The 12,241-nt window shown below is 43.6% G+C and overlaps 1 protein-coding gene across 1 annotated transcript in view; it reads right to left on the bottom strand.

The window, feature by feature from the left end:
* RFTN2 (raftlin family member 2) overlaps positions 1-12,241 on the bottom strand; it is a 58,021-nt gene that overhangs the window by 41,687 nt on the left and 4,093 nt on the right. Inside the window, exons 2-3 of the mRNA XM_045032967.1 lie at positions 10,071-10,254; positions 2,977-3,088 (exon numbers count right to left, since the gene is read on the bottom strand). Of these exons, the coding sequence (XP_044888902.1) occupies positions 2,977-3,088; positions 10,071-10,254 (296 nt within the window). The remainder of the gene's footprint in view (positions 1-2,976; positions 3,089-10,070; positions 10,255-12,241) is intronic.

The following is a 12,241-nucleotide window of genomic DNA, read 5'->3' on the forward strand; positions in this document are numbered from 1 at the left end:
ATGAAACTGTCTCATTTTAAATTCAGATTACTTCACAGAGTACTTCTAATACAGCCATTTACAATTTCTAAACAGATCTCTCAGCCACAACCTCAACAATCTTAAAATATTTTAAAGATGCTCTTCCTTTAAACTTTCCCTAGCAACTAATTTAGACACCTATATTATTATAATTTTTGTAATAACAAAACTTTCTTGTCTTCAACTTAGCAGAGGAAGTGAGAGACAAAGTTTATTAGAGTGGAAGTTTAATGTTCTTTAGTTTTGAAAAGATTTACTGCACAAGTAATCAAAGGTAAATACTTCTATAAAAGCAACACTTTTGCATGCCTATTGTAATTTACGGAATGAGATGAGACAATCTATTTGTCCTTGCTTAGAAAATCCATCTACAGATGTCAGTTTTATTTGAGTATATTACTTAACAAGGAACAAATAAATATGCATTTTCAGATTTTAATTTAATACAATATTACATCAAAATTTTAGAAGGAGCTACTATATGTGCATATCCCTACAGAAAGGTTGGTTACTGTTGCCTAAAACATGAAAAATAACAAAATAAAGGTCAGAACCTGCTCCCACTGACATCAGTGGAAATCTCCGTTTGAGTTCAATGGGTTACAGACAGAGTGCTAAACAAAAACCGAAGTGCTGAAGGGGAAAAAGCAACACTTCCTTCTAAGGGTACGTCTACACTACGGGATTATTCCGAATTTACATAAACCGGTTTAACAAAACAGATTGTATAAAATCGAGTGTGCGCGGCCACACTAAACACATTAAATCGGTGGTGTGCGTCCACGGTCCGAGGCTAGCGTCGATTTCTGGAGCATTGCACTGTGGGTAGCTATTCCGTAGCTATCCCATAGTTCCCGCAGCCTCCCCCGCCCCTTTGAATTTCCGGGTTGAGATCCCAGTGCCTGATGCGGCAAAAATCATTGTCGCGGGTGGTTCTGGGTAAATGTCGTCAGTCACTCCTTCCGCTGGGAAAGCAACGGCAGACAAGCATTTCATGCCTTTTTTCCCTGGATTGCCCTGGAAGATGCCATAGCATGGCAATCATGGAGCCTGTTTCGCCTTTTGTGACTGTCACTGTATGTGTACTAGATGCCGCTCACAGAGGCGATTCAGCAGCGCTACACAGCAGCATGCTTTTGCTTTTGCATGATAGCAGAGATGGTTATCAGCCATATTGTACCATCTACCATACCATAAATTGGTAATAAGATGATCGTGGCTACCAGTCCTTTTGCACTGTGCCATTTGCTGCTGTCATAAGTGCCCCTGGCTGCTCTTAGCCAGGGGCGCAAAAGCCAAAATTGGGAATGACTCCCTGAGTCAATCCCTCCTTTTTGGTATCTAAAAATAGAATCAGTCCTGCCTAGAATATGAGCAAGTGTACTAGAGAACCACTGTATCAGAGAACCAGAGAGCACAGCTGCTCTGTGTCAGATCCTGCAGAAATTATGAGCTGTATTCTATTCACAGGGGGTGCTCCTGCAACAACCCCACCTGTTGATTCCGTTCTTCCCCCAGCCTTCCTGGGCTACCGTAGCATTGTCCCCCCACTTGTGTGATGAAGTAATAAAGAATGCAGGAATAAGACACAGTGACTTGTTAGTGAGATATGAGTGGAAGGCAGCCTCCAGCTGCTATGATAGTCCAGACAGGACAGTAAGGAGTGTGTAGGAGAGGAGCCCAGCATCCCTCTGCTAGTTCAGGGGCAATTGAATCTTTTCTTTACACATGAAGGGTGGGGGCTGATGGAGCTCAGCCCCCTGTTGCTATGATGACGATGGTTATCAGCCATACTGTACCATCTACCAAGAAAAATTAGGGCCAGGCGCCCTTGATCGACCTAACAGATGCTAGTCAGCATGGTTACCAGTCCTTTTGCACTGCCCCATGTGCCAATAGGCTGATGATGAGGACGGATACCAGTCGTATTGTACCATCAGCCATCCATAGCGTGGGGGGAGCAAGGATGTTGGTGTTGAGTGCTGCACCATCGCGTCTATCTGCAGCATTCAGTAAAGATAGGGTGACATGTAAAAGAGTCAAGAGAGTATTGTTTTCCCTTTCACTTCTGGGGGTGGGTGGGGGGGTGCGTAAATTGCCTAGCTATGCCCTGACCCACCGCGGACACTGTTTTTGACCCTAGAAGCATTTGGAGCTCAGCCAAGAATGCAAATGCTTTTCAGAGACTGCAGGAACTGTGGGATAGCTTGAGTCCTCCAGTCCATGAGCGTCCATTTGATTCTTTGGCTTTCCGTTACGCTTGTCACGCAGCAGTGCGCTGAGTTCCTGCTATGGCATCTGTCTGGAGATATTTAAAAAATGATTTTGAATTTCGTCTTCTGTAACGGAGCACTGATAGAACAGATTTGCCTGCCCTTACAGCGATCACGTCCGCATCGTCCATGCAGGAGCTCTTTCTTTATTTTGATTTTTAACTGCATCACCACCCGTGCTGATCGGAGCTCCACGCTGGGCAAACAGGAAATATTCAAAAGTTCGCGGGTCTTTTCCTGTCTACCTGGCCACTGCATCCGAGTTCAGATTGCTGTCCAGAGCGGTCAGTGGTGCACTGTGGGATACCGCCCGGAGGCCAATACCATCGATCTGCGGCCACACTAACCCCAATCCGATATGGTAATACCGATATTAGCGCTACTCCTCTCGTTAGGGAGGAGTACAGAAACCGGTTTAAAGAGCCCTTTATACCGATATAAAGGGCCTCTTAGTGTGGACGGGTGTGGCGTTAAATCGGTTTTACGCTCCTAAAACCGGTTTAAACGCGTAGTGTAGACCAGGCTTCACTTAAACGAGTGCCTTGGTAGTTTTTATAAGCCAGAAAACAAGGTTAAAATTTGCAAATTGAAAAATAATTCACCTGTAAATGTAAATACATATGCTACAGTTAAGAATATTGTGAGCAGAGAAGTTAAATTTTTTTTCCAAAAACTGCCATACCTTTTCTAACAATCCTTTCACTACCTCATTTGTCAGTGTTTCATACTTTAAAGGACATTCCTCAATCACAAGCCTGGGGTGTCTTTGTCTTCTGGGTGCTGTATGCTTTGGGCTGGAACACAGAAAGAAAGCAGACTTTGTCAGCAGCTTGCTGCTAACTTACACAAAATGCTTGCATGTAGAATTCTTTTCTTTTTTGAAAAAAGTTATGAATGAAATCTTGCTAATACCTTTTTCACACTTCTGCTTAGAAGTGATCCTTCCCTATGTTTACACAAAATATCAGGTACTGTGTCTTATCGTGAAAGTACAAACAAAAGCTATATTAAATGAGTATAAGTTTGTACCCATTTCTTGAAACATTAAAGTACTTTATTGAAAAGGCATTGTTTTCTTAGCAAATAAATCCCATGTGTTCTCAAATAATAGAAACATACAATGTTACAAACCTTAGCTTACACTATCGAATGTAAATAAATGTATGTGAATATACGTAAAATGCTAATAGTTCTAGACAGTGTCATTTTAATCTCAAAAATATAGCCATGATTCTGGAGTTCTACATACACAGTACTCAGTTCAGATTTGTATGATATGACAGTCATTTCCAAACACAATATTTTACAATTTACATCAAGTAATTATATGGTATAATCAGTGTTGTATAGTTATAAATTAAAGATCTCTTCTTAAAAAAGCATACATGGAGTGACTAAAATTACTTTAATAGAGAGATTTAGCTACACAGTATGTTTGTTATTCAGTTGCTTACTTGGAAAAATGTCTTTAAGAATTGCAATACAGTACATACATTGTCAATTTAAATTGTCAATATTTTCATTACACAAACACAGCTGTAGGAGATGTGTTCATGGGGATCCACAGCACAGAGTGTAAATACTGATTCTTGTGGGGAGGTATCAGGTGGGGGTACCTTCTCCCCCAGGCCATCTTACTCAAACTCATGGATCCTGGTGGAGCATGCAAGAGCTTTTCAGGGATTTCAGGACAGGGGGAAGCATGCAGTAGAATCCCCATAGTGCAAGGATGTGGAGAAAGGAGTGTGGGGAGGGATTCTCCCTCTTACAATGGCAAATATATGCTGCCGTGGTCGGGCAGGGGCACTGTAATTTAGAGCAACTCCTGGTCGTCAGACGCCTGAAGAGGGAGGGTGCAAAAGCAGTATAAAGTTTTCTGTGCTGCATCTCTTAGAGGTACAGAATATCAGTCACAGTTTTCACTACTCTCCTCATCCTCTTTCCAGCTGTGTGAGAGTAAATTGGGTTGTTTCCTGACTTGTGTATCAGCAGAACTTTTAGCTAGATTGTAGAAACTTTGATTTAAGATGCTGTATAAGTCAGAATTAACCTAGCTTGATTATTAGATCCCAAGTTTAGTATGCATGGTTGATTATGAGAAAATGTATGATTTTATGAGTCAATTGAGCCAGTTTGGCCTGCAAGCATTGAGAGAAAATTGAACCCAAAATATAATTTGACAGTGTCACATTTCAATGTAGAATCACATTGCAAATGAATTCACTCCAGGAGCTGATTGAAGGCAACTAACCAAAGAATGCCCACTACAGGCACATCTGTTTGCTCCTTAATAGCTAGAACAAACAGGAGAGTGACCAAATTGCAACCTTGTAACCGAAGGACTCCCTTTGTTTTAAGTTTAAGACAAGGCAGGAAGTATTCACTGTTGCTCTGTAAATCTAAGCATCCATGAATGAATGTGGGATTGAGGCAACTGGAAGAGAAGCTTGTAACTGGGTATTTTTAAGCTAGCGTGCCTTAATAGTTACTGATTGTTCCATAGAAGGCACACTACAGCTTTTTTCAGTTTGTTTTTGTTTAAATCAATACTTATAATGTATACTCATAAGGTAACTAATGTTTTGGGTTGGGTTAAACCCCATTGAAACTGGTGGGTGTAACAGCTGCCACTCATTTGGGATAAATGTTAGAAACAATTATGTTTCTTTGTGGAACCAGATAGCTGAAACTTCAGCGGCCTCTGCCCAAAACAAAGGCAAGGCTGCAGTAGAAGCTGAATCATGTGGCCCAAGCAGGTTCCACAGTGGTCTGATAAACTCAAAGGTGAATAGGGGCAGAGGGTTTAGAATGATGTGTCTGTGTGTGAGAGAGTCAGGAAAAACAGAGAAGCAGTAAAAAGTCAAACACAGCCAGAACAAGCATTGGGAATGTGGCTCTCAGAAAAAGCCCACAGAGAGAGATTTTGGGCTATTTCTGTTTGGAGGTGGGGTAGATGCACAGTAGCAGGGTCCACATGGCCACTTAGGGTGCAACAGGCTAGTGAGGGGTAGATTTACACCCTGTTTACTGCTAAGTGCTTCAATTGACCAGCCCATAGAGCAGTTTCAGGGCTGCTCTAAATTGCATCCAGGTGCTCACATCTCCACAGGACTATTATGGTGGCTGGGGATAGCAGGAGCACTGCAGCCCTGCCCCTTTTGCCCATCCTTACTTTCTATGTGTCTCTTATGCTGGGAATTGCAAAGTGGGTGGTGTAGATCTTTGCCAGAGGCTGGTTATGCTGACTTTATGATCCCTTTGTGACAAGTACAAAAGGGCAGCAGAAAACCAGAGAATTTAGCAATAAATCTACAAATCAAAATCTATGCTCTGTGGTTTCCTGCCATTGATCTGCATAACAAAACCACCAAACAAATTGGCATGAGTAGTCTTTGTTCAAGAGATGCACAGAACTGGAATATACAGTGGATTGAAGGTCAGAATGTAAATGTATTGGTAGAGTTCTTAGGTAAATTTGCAGAGTTTGTGCCTGCCCTAGGCACTAATGAAATTCCATTGTTAACAAACAGCTTTAGGCATTTTAACATTCTATACATAAAAATATCAGTTTTAAATTATTTACATAACCCCTAATTGCTACAGTGATAATGGAAATAACTCTGCTAACCATTCCATTGCACAGCCTATCATCCTTCTTTGAAATGAAGTGTGAGAACTTCATTTCAGCAGAGTCTATACACTGATGCTTTGCTAAGCAGACTTAAGTGCTTTATCCTGATGTAAAGGCTGAGTAAAGAGCATAGTGGCCACAGGCATATCCCCCTAGAACTTGGTCTCCAACCTTTTTATGCCCAAGATCACTTTTTGAATTGAAGGGCAACCCAGAATCTACCCTGCCCTTTCCCCAAAGCCCCGCTCACTCCATCCCCCCACTCTCTGTCGCTTGCTCTCCCCCACCCAGGGCCGGCTCCAGACCCCAGCGCGCCAAGCGCGCGCTTGGGGCGGCATTTTGCCAAGAGGGCAGCAGGTGGCTCCGGCGGACCGCCCGCAGGCATGACTGCGGAGGGTCCGCTGGTCCGCGGCTCCGGTGGACCTCCCGCAGACGTGCCTGCGGAGGGGCTGCTGGTCCTGTGGCTTCAGTGGAGCATCCGCAGGCGTGCCTGCGGGAGGTCCACCAGAGCCGCGGGACCAGCGGCCCCTCCGCAGGCACGTCTGCCAGAGGTCCCCCCGAGCCGCGGGACCGGCAACCGCCAGAGCGCCCCGCACGGCGCGCCGCCCTGCTTGGGGTGGCGGAATTCCTAGAGCAGCCCCTGCCCCCACCGTCACTCACTTTCACCAGGCTGGGGCAGGGGGTTGGGCTTCAGGAGGGAATGTGGGCTCTGGGCTGGGGCCGAGGGGTTTGCAGTGTGGGAGGGGGCTCTGGGCTGAGCCTGGGGAAGGGAGTTTGGATGCAGGAGGGGGCTCCGGGCTGGGGCGGAGTGTTGGGGTGCAGGAGGGGGTACGGGGTGCTGGCTCTGGGAGTGGGCTCAGGGCTGGGAGTTGGGGTGCAAGAGAGGGTATGGGGTGCTGACTCCGGGAGGGGGCTCAGGGTTGGGGGTCAGGGTGTGGCCTCCCACCAGGCAGAACTTACCTCTGGCGGCTCCTGGTTGGTGGCGCAGCAAGGCTAAGGCAGGCTCTCTGCCAATGCACCCCTGTGGCATCTGGAGGGGAATGGGGGGCACGTGGCTCCGTGTGCTGCCCCTCTCTGCAAGCACCGCCCCCGCAGCTCTCCCAGCCAATGGGAGCTGCGGGGGCCGTGCTTCCAGGCAGGAGCGGTGCGTGGAGGGAGACCCCTGTCTTCCCGGCCGCAGGGCTGTGCTGGCTGCTTTCAGGAGGGGAGTGGGGCCGGGGTAGGCAGAGGAGTCTCCCTTAGTGGCAGTCACACTGCACCGCTGGAGATCACAGTTGACGGGGAGATCCTCTAGGATCGACGTGCTGGTGACCACTGCCCTAGAAGCTTATATGGAGTATCTTGTTTTCACAGCATTTAAGAAAAGGAATATACAATTCATGCTTTCAGGCATAAACCAACCACTAGTTCAGTAGGGTTAAGAAGAAATTTCCTCTATTGTCAATTTATTTAGGGCCAGATTGCGTCCGGCTCTAATGCAACTATGCAGGAGAATAAGACTGCACTGCATAACTGTGCTGGGAATCCTTGGAACTTGGGTCCAGGGATGAAGGAGAGAGCAAATGGTGTTCACTTGGTACCACTTCTCTACCCCCTCTAAGCAGGTGCACAAGAAGTGGGGCAGAAGGAGGGTAAGGAAAACTAAACCATAGAAGATTTCAAAGCAGTCATGTAGGAGCTCAGGACACACGTAGTTGTCTCTGTGCAAGGCAGAATGAGATTGAGAAAAAGCTTGAGTTCACTTGGACTAGTACCTAAAAATACTGGAATTCCCCTGACCATTCTTACATTTTCAAGAGTGATGTAAATGAAAACTCATCAAGTAAGAGATTACAAAACACTTTTTCAAAGTGGATGAAGTCAGAGTATGTTAACAAAAATTGTTCAGAAACGCTAAGAGTTCCCTTTCATCTAATCTTGAGGACACAGATTTAAAAGGTAAAGTATACGGCATGCACAAAGAATTGCTCTGCTTAGATTTGAGATAGAGAAAACAGGGAAAGCATACAAAGATGTTCATTTACAAAAACAATATACAGCAACCCCTTTGTTTTTCTACCATTAAATATACATATTTGTGGAGGGAAACTGGCAAACTTGCAAAGAATGCAATTAGCGCTACAAAACGTACACATATATCCTGGGTGAGTGGTTGAAACACCAGGCTATAAAGTCATTCTCATGCTTGTGTGTGCATTTGTGTGCTCCTGCTCGCTTGTCTTTCCCTGTTATTTAGGCTGGAGAGCACAAGCATGAGTGACTCTGCAGCCTACTGGTTAGACCACTCATCCGCAATGTGGGAAACCCAGGATCTAGTCCCCCTGATCCAGTGGGTCTTTCATTATTTATCCACAGTGCAACAGCTTTAACAGGAGAAAGGGAGAGACTCCCTACATCAGAATATCCCACAGACCACTGGTTAGAGCACTCATTCTGAGTGGCAGATCCCTGTTTAAACTGCTTCTCCCCCATAAGTGGAAGGGGGACTGGAGCAAGGGGTCTCCCACCTCCCAGGAGAGTACCCTAACCACTGGATTATATGTTACAAGGGTGGTCCTCCCTACCCACCCCCATATGATGCTGGCAGACCAGGTGCCAGCTCACGCCAAGATCCCCATGCCTCAATTGAATACTGACACATATGTAGCTGGAATCAGTCTGGCTCACCTGTGTGTTAGTATTGTTAAAATAGGTATTAGAATTAAAAGAATGTGTTTAGTGCTTAGACTTTATGGAATGCTTGTAAGCTGCTGCATGCATTAATCTCACAACATCTGTATCCCATATTATAAGATGATAATTGAGCATTTGTATTGTAAGCCTCTGTAACTGTGTACATCACCGGACAGGAGAGAGACATTAACTAGTGTGAAATGCTGGTGTCCCACTCAAGGTGTCGTGTCCTGCCCAGCGGGGAAGACCCATCAATACCAGACGAAGGATTGTGGAACATTAGACAATGAAACAATTTGTTGATTTCTCTCCCATAAAGATGAGTCATGCAAGTGAATTCCTCCCATCTGCTGAGTTTGCAGCTCAGAGCTAAAGGGGGGAAGGGAATAAAAACTCCTAACAAGAAGTTAGTTTAATTGTATCTCTCTGCTGGACTTTGAGGGGTAAGGTTTTCTAGGCATAAGCAAGAGAACCCCAGTACTTAGCCTGGATTAGCCCTAAAGGACATATAGAGTTTGCTTCTATTATCTTATGAAACTTAAGATTGTAACTCATTTTGTGTGTATGTCATCTGGTTTAGCCTTGTAAAGATCTCTCATTTCCTTTTCCTGTACAATAATCTTTAGACTGTTTATTATAGGACTAGCTACAAGCATTGTCTTTGGTGTGAGATCTAAGGTGCAATTGACTGCAGGTAAGTGACTTGTCCTTTGAGACTGGGAGCAACCTTAACATTGCTGTGATCCTTGGTGTAAAGGACCATCTATCAAAGGTAGACTTACCTGGGCAGCAAGACAGATCGGAGTACCCAAGGGGAATGTACGTGGCTCTATGTTAAAGCTGATATAATACACTTGATAATTGGTTAGTGAAATCTAGTTATAGAAATCACAACCAGTGCGGGGTCTGTGCCCTGCTTCTTGACAGTCTCCCCTGAGGTTGGGTACTTATGCTCTTGTGCCACTGCAGGACAGATTGACATCCATCTACTTGCTAAAATGGCATAGGTGCCCTAACTCAAAAGACGTTTTCCTGACTTACAGAGATGTGCTTCTCTGTAGCCCAGTCTTAGGTGCTTATCTCTGTGAGAAGTAAGGCTTAGAACACACACCTCTGGTCAGCATTTCCCATTTGCTAGCTTATGCTGTTCCCTGCAGAGCCTGCTGGCCTTTGTGAATGGTATTCTAAGGTGCCTATCTCTCCCCATTCATGTACAGGAGCCTAGGTCCACAATTCAGACTTTGAATTGCAGTGATTTATTCAGGTGCCCAAAAGTTTGGCGTTGTGATGCACAACACCTAAATCCTTTTGAGCATTCAGACCTTGGTTTATCCTTGAAGGTGCTTTCTAATATCCTGATTAGTATTAAAAATTCCATGTTGAAAAGCCATTTGCAAATTTTTAAAATATTAATGAAGTGATGTGTTCTATGTCATTTAATTCAAATAATTTTTCTCCTCTGCATATTTTACCTTAATTTGAGTCGTGACAGTACCACTCGATACAAATAACTTGCAGGGAAGTGCTTTCTTCGCCCAAAAGGTAATGTAATAGGATGAATTGCTCCTACAACATATCCTTTGATGTAATATTCTTCCACTTTTGTTGCTATATCCAACACAGAACTGATCTTGATAACTTCTGGATTCGAGGACACTAAAGGAATTGAATGAATAGAAAACATGGACATTATGCACAAGTGTTACTCAGTATGCATGTGTTCATACATACAAATAAGCTACTTACCTATATCTTAATATAGCACAAAAGATATAATAAAGCTATATTCCCCACTGTACAGATATACAAAATATAGCAGATGCATAGTTGACCAGGAATCATACAGGGATAGTAAAAACAATGATAAAATTATACAGCTTACAAAATAGAAAGATCAGAGTAACTTTTAATCAGTTTGGCAACAATTTAATGATCTGTCTGGCTTTATTAATAGAGCGTAAGAGCTGTGTCTGTATCTATACCTCCAACAATCCTTCCTGATGAAAAGGAAGACGACAAAAAGGGAACAGAATAAAAACTCTTTCTAAATTGGGATTCAGGCCTTGTCTACATGGAAGAGTTGCAGTGGTTTAACTTGAATCAATTGTTAACCCAATTTGGTTAAAATAGTGCAAACCTGTGTGAACACTTTTATTTTGGTTTAAGAGTAACTTGTTCCTAATCAATTTAAGCTAAACTGAAATAAGTGTGGTTTAGAGCAAAATAAGTGTTCGTGTGGAGGTTTGTTCCAGTTTAACAAAACCAGTTTAAAAATCACACTTTTAGTTAAACACAAAACTTTCCTTGTATAGACAAGGCCTCAGACACTAATATTATCCGTATCCCATCCCAAAGTAAATCAAACAGTGTACAGCGAGGGCCCATACTATGCCATTAGTTTTTAGCAGAATTCCCCCTGGTCACACTGCGGAGTTGTGCTCAAACTATCATGGCTCAATATAGTCACATTTTCCAGTTGAATTAGCAGAAACACAAACAAGTACTTTTGGAGGCACATTTTACTTTGTGCTGGAGATGACCCACAGCTTTTGCACAGATAGAAAGAATTATTTCATGTTCACTAGTTCAAATACTCTTGCATAATAGGTTGATGGTCTAATTTTCAGAGGTGCTTAGTACTTGCAACTCCCATTGACTTAGGGTGACCAGACAGCAAGTGTGAAAAATTGGGACAGGGGGTGGGGTGTAATAGGAGCCTATATAAGAAAAAGACCCAAAAATCAAGACTGTCCCTATAAAATCAGAACATCTGGTCACCCTACTTGACTTCAGTTGAAGATGTGGGTGCTCAGCCTCTCTGAAAATCAAGCAGTGTTTACAGAAGGCAGAACCACTCTTCTCACTTACAGCCCCAGATACAGTTGTCAGTATCATGTTTTCTATCCCACTGCGGACTCTAGAGAGGAGAGTGTTTTGACTGGAATTTGACACTCTCCAGCAGTAACACCTGCTGCAAAGTCCTCTAGTTCATTTTAGAGTTAAGGTAATAATTGGAGATATACCAATCTCCTAGAACTGTAAGGGACCTTGAAAGGTCATTGAGTCCAGCCCCCTGCCTTCATTAGCAGGACCAATTTTTTGCCCCAGATCCCTAAGTGGCCCCCTCAAGGATTGAACTTATAACCCTGGGTTTAACAGCCCAATGCTCAAACCACTGAGCTATCCCTCCCCCCACAGTTCCTAGTTTTTTCACTATACGTTTGGTGGATGAAGAGAAGGAAGGGACAATGTTGTTCAATAGTATCAATGTGTGACTCAGATTGGAATTAAACACCAAAACCATGATGGTAGTTTTTAGATTTAAAAAGCACTTTTAAGTGCTGTTTTAAGATTTTCCTCTTTGTCTCTCCCTCTCAAAAGAAAAGTTCACTCTCCTTTGATTTTACATCAGCCTCTTTGATATAAAGGGGGAAAAGTATATAAATGCACAATGATAAAGACACCATTTTGAAAATGTATTCCTTATAGTTCAATTCAGGTTCCCTATCTCCCTCTTCTTAATCACCTCCCCAGAAAAGAGATGTGCTGTAGCACATTATACTCATGGCACCATGTCTTCTCCCCACATGTAAAGGGTCTGTCTAATGTACAAATCATAGTGTGCGCACTTATTTTCCATATC

Source organism: Mauremys mutica, chromosome 10, assembly GCF_020497125.1.
Source record: "Mauremys mutica isolate MM-2020 ecotype Southern chromosome 10, ASM2049712v1, whole genome shotgun sequence".
NCBI lineage: Eukaryota > Metazoa > Chordata > Testudines > Geoemydidae > Mauremys > Mauremys mutica.